The following is a 4,830-nucleotide window of genomic DNA, read 5'->3' as shown; positions in this document are numbered from 1 at the left end:
TAAGTGTTTTTGATATATATACATATGAATAAAGAGTACAATTTGTATTGAAATATTGCCTTTGAAATTCAGTTTGTGAGTTAAACTTAGATTCTTAAAATTTCTCTAGCTTTTTGATCAGTATGAAATGATGAACTTGCAAACCAGTTATGTAACATTTATCCTGTGGTTTTAAGCAGTATATAAAATAAAACCAGTTTCATTTGTGCAGTCACATATCATTGGTTTTCTTAGAATATAAATATTCAAACTTCAATTTCTCAGTACAAAAAATTCTAAACATGATGAATAACAAGTCACTAAGTCGAAGACTTTTTTTTTTTTTTTTTTTGTTAAGCAAGATTGTGAATATATTACTATAGATATTAAATGGCCAAACTGATATATTGTATTCTTGTTATTTACACTGTCTGTTGATTTAAAATCTTTGAGAACTTCTAGAAATATACTTTATTTGTTTTATTAAGAATATTAGTGTGTTAGGGACACTTGTGTATATTTATTAATAAACTTTTGTTCAATGAATCATTAACATGTTATTGTGAACTGGAACAGTTTAATGAATTGCTAAACAAGAATATAGTTAAATCTTTTTTTTTTCATTAATTTGGAAAGGTCAGTAAGTCAACCATGCAAATCCTAACTTTTAGGTCAAGAAATCTAGTTTATTGAAGAGCAAACAAGAATGCATGTTATCCAACTGCATTCATGTTTAGTTTTCAATAGTTTATTTTTTATTCAAATAATAATAATAATAATTCCACAGCCTCAACACAAAACAGATTTTAGTTTGAAATCACTATAGTTCCTTTTCATCTAATATTCACATGGTCTTTATAAGCAAATTTATGAAAAACAAAATTAATATACCTTCCCAACTGACCAACATTCAAGCCTTATGAATATCCACCTTTTCAAACTTTGTAAAAAAAAATGGCGCTTAAACATACTTGTACTCAACAAAAAATAATAATAATATTGTGGAAGTGACTTTTTGTACATTGTCTCCATATTGTATAACTTGGTAATCCAAGGGGACTTAAACCTCTCAAAGCAATACACACACACATTTGAATGTTGTACAGTATACTGCTTTACACTTGCAAAAGTACCTCCAGTATCATGGAATTATTGAAAGCTGTAGAGATTTAACATCTCTGTACTGGAAGTAATTCATAAGTGAAGAACTTTACTTCACAGATGTATTAAAACTTTTAAAGCCCAGAAGAACCAGATCTTGTATGTATTTCTCGAATTTATTACTTCACTATTTGTGTTTATTTTGCTGTACTGTAATTACATACATTAGTACGCATAGTTTAACCAAACCTTCTTTGTTAACTTGTGATGATCTTGGATAGAAGTTTTGTTCCTTGTACTATTAAAAATACTTTATTGAACTTTAATAAATTACAGGAGCAGAAAAATGTTTTCACAATGTCTAATATATTAATGAAAGTACACAATGTATCATGCAGGAATAAAGCTTTGGAATTAGTTTTCTTTGGAACATTAGGATATCTCCAATATATCTTTTAGATTTACGACATAAAAATGTAGACAAATGTTTTTTCACCAAACCACGTATTCCATCCAGTACTGACTTTAGTGAAGGTATAGTTTACTGAAAAAACAAACTATCTTTCATCTCTATATGAATTTAAAAGGATTATCCGCTATTCATAAAACACTACGTGCTTATGCTAAATGCCAATCCAACCATATTTTTTAGAAAATACTAGTTCTTATAGCTTTCAGTTATGAGATCTTTTTTGATGACAGTTTTTTTTAAAACCCCATTAGAAATATCACGAGTAACATCGAAGTAAAGCACATTGCCCTGGATAGCAACAAAGGGACCCTGGGTTTTAAATGTTTAACATAGTATAAAAAAAACATTATCAGTTTATATTCCAGCAAAAATCAATACTAATAAAGTTTAGAAGTGTGGCAACTTAGGTGATTAGAGCATATGCTTAGTATTTTCCACAAAATCTTAAAACACCATTCAGAAAGGTCAGAATATCATGCATTTCTAGTAATTATAAGATGACTTAAGATGTATAAAATTCACAAAGCACCATAACTAACACACTTTTTCTTTTCTTCTGACTAGAATAGTTGAATCAGAAATCTCAATTGTTTTTTTCCCATTCTACTAATCACAGAATTATATCTCAAATAAAAAAAAGTTGGTAGTTAAAAAATTCATAAGTAAATTGTTCTATTTCCTTTACCACAGCTCTTTGTAAGATGGTTGTTCATGAGTATTTTTATTTGCTAGATCACTATGTCACATTTAAATTCTCTCTCTCTTTTAGACAATAGCATTACATAAGTTTCACAGTTTCCTTTTTACCTTAATACAACTCTACGTAATTAAGATGGTAGTTTCTATATCAGTATATCACACATAAACAGCAGTACTGTTGCAGGTTTACAGTAAATTTCAATTAAATACATCTTAAAAGAACAAAGACTGCAGCTTCTACAGTTCTATTATAACATTCCTCTAAACATGAAAAAATAATTCTAGTTGTAACCATATTATATAGTGTTTTTAACTTACTAATTACTTTAATACTAGGAAATAAATAAGTGAATAAGGAAATATATTACATATACAAATGATAAAAGTTTTCATGGTCTCAACTGCTTCTTTGGTGGGTTTCTGAACATTTCAGTAGACCTTACAGATACTCTTGCTGTTGTTTTAAGAAGAGAAGATCTGTAAGAAGAAGCCTACAAATGGTTTTATAGTAGGAATTCTGCCCATACACTATTTTTTAGTATAGTTCAAAACATATTGCAGTGAGTCCTATAGTGTTCATTTTTTCAAACCCAGTCGTTCAATCGCGAAGAACTCAAACTACAATCACTCAAAGCAGTAATACCATTGACAGATTACATACTGCTGCTCTATCTAAATCAGTAATACGAGGAGTAATGTAAATTTACTCATATCTCTACCTAGATCTTAATAATAAGAATGTCCTAGCTATCATACTTAATAATGATCAAAAGTATTCCTGTTGTTTTAAGTGTTACATATTGAAGATGAGATATAAAACACGAGTTTCAAAACATTAAACAAAAGATCATTGATAAGCATTAAAATAATAACTTTTCTTTTACCTTCTGTATGTTTTCGGATTCCTATACAAGCATATTCCCAAGCCTTGTGGCACAGTCTTTAGTTAAAGCCAGTTCGGATTATTTTCTATAGTGGAGTTATCATTACAGTAAAGGATTTTATTACACTGATTACATATTTAAATAGCCGAATGGACAGATAGTTCTTAAACTATTGTAGAAAAACCCTAATGAATCAAAACCCAGTTGCTGTGAAAGTTGTAAGCAAGAAGAATGGGGCAGTGGAGTAACAGTGAGAGGCTGTGATCTGAAACAGAAAATGTGATGCCATGTGTCTCAAATTACAATCAAGTACAATTTAAATTACTTTAAAGCCTAACTAACTTAATTGTTAACTATTTCTGAAACTAAATGGATGCCACTTTACAGATGAAATCTCCAACAGATGGCGCTATGGGATTGAAAACCTATTTTGCAATCTGAAAAATCACAAATGTTATCTTCCTTGAAAACACTAATTACAGTTGAGATGCTTCACCAAACAACTACTTACTACAAGTCTAGTATTAGTCTACTGATAACATTAAATAAAAAGAAACAGTTTCTAATGAAATCTTAATAATTCTAAATGTAACACGAGAGGCTAGAAAAGTAGGGTGTTTGAAACTCCAATCAAATAAAAAGTATTTAATGTCATGATGTGAGCAGTCTCACACATTAAAAAATTATCATTACTTGTCATATTGATAAATGTCTGTATTTACACACTAGAGATCCAAGAAAAGATCACATACTTATGACATTTCTTATTCTTTCTTTAAAAAAAGGTTTTGTACATGTCTATTTTTAAAAGGCACAATCTTAAAACATATTAGTAAATTTGGCATATTAACTATAATATTTTCTTTTAGTATTCATCAATAGAGAGCTAATTTATCCAACAGTATGATAAACATGTAAAATGGAATGAAGTAGCTTACTGTCAATGTTCTTGGCTATATAAATCCACTGTTCTAGCCACATAATGATCTCAGACTTTGGTAATCCAAGGGGACTTAAACCTCTCAAAAAGCAGGCCTACAAGAAAGAAAATAATTAAAAGTGTTAATGGTATTTGATTCTAAAATTAACAAACTGTGTTTTAATATTGTTATATTGGCAGTCCTGCAAATGTTATGTGAAATGTCCCTTGTTTAATTATAATGTCTTATTGAGTAAAGCTGCTCCAAAATGGTGCATTATTCAATAAAATGTAATGTTTAATTTGGTTTCTTGTTAATTTATTTCAAAGTATAGAAATGTAGTTAACTGTATTTAAACATGTAGGTGACAAAAACTATAAGGGATATTTGGCTAGATGAAATAAATGCAAAATAATTTTTGATATGGAGAAACATTGCTTTTGAATTAGAAGAATGTTGAAGTACCATAATAATAACAAGAGTTGGTTTATAATGTGATCATTGAAGTGAAAATGATTTTCAAAAAGTTTAATAGTAGAACACCAACCCTGTCAGCCTTTGGTCATTCATTCCACTATGGGTCAGGTCCTTCTGATTGCACCTTACTGGTCAGCACAACTTTGGTTTCCTCTTCTCCTTCAGCTCCAAACAATATCTCCCTTACCTCTTTCTTGCCCTCTGTCAGCCTCAGTCACTGGTCCTTCATCCTGTCTATCACTCCCTTCGGCTTCGCACCTGGCATTTACCTAGTCCCTTGCGAGGAGATTCAGATTGT

General features: G+C 29.8%; 1 protein-coding gene across 1 annotated transcript in view; it reads right to left on the bottom strand.

Moving 5' to 3' along the window:
- Window positions 1–827: 827 nt before the first annotated feature.
- Window positions 828–4,830, bottom strand: part of LOC106462187 (LETM1 domain-containing protein 1-like) — an 18,798-nt gene continuing 14,795 nt past the window's right edge. The window contains exons 8-9 of the mRNA XM_013922087.2: window positions 4,074–4,170; window positions 828–3,400 (exon numbers count right to left, since the gene is read on the bottom strand). Of these exons, the coding sequence (XP_013777541.1) occupies window positions 3,321–3,400; window positions 4,074–4,170 (177 nt within the window). The 3' untranslated portion in view covers window positions 828–3,320. The remainder of the gene's footprint in view (window positions 3,401–4,073; window positions 4,171–4,830) is intronic.

The sequence above is a fragment of the Limulus polyphemus genome, unplaced genomic scaffold, assembly GCF_000517525.1.
Source record: "Limulus polyphemus unplaced genomic scaffold, Limulus_polyphemus-2.1.2 Scaffold1114, whole genome shotgun sequence".
Classification (NCBI taxonomy): domain Eukaryota; kingdom Metazoa; phylum Arthropoda; class Merostomata; order Xiphosura; family Limulidae; genus Limulus; species Limulus polyphemus.
This window is presented reverse-complemented; position numbering and strand designations above follow the sequence as displayed.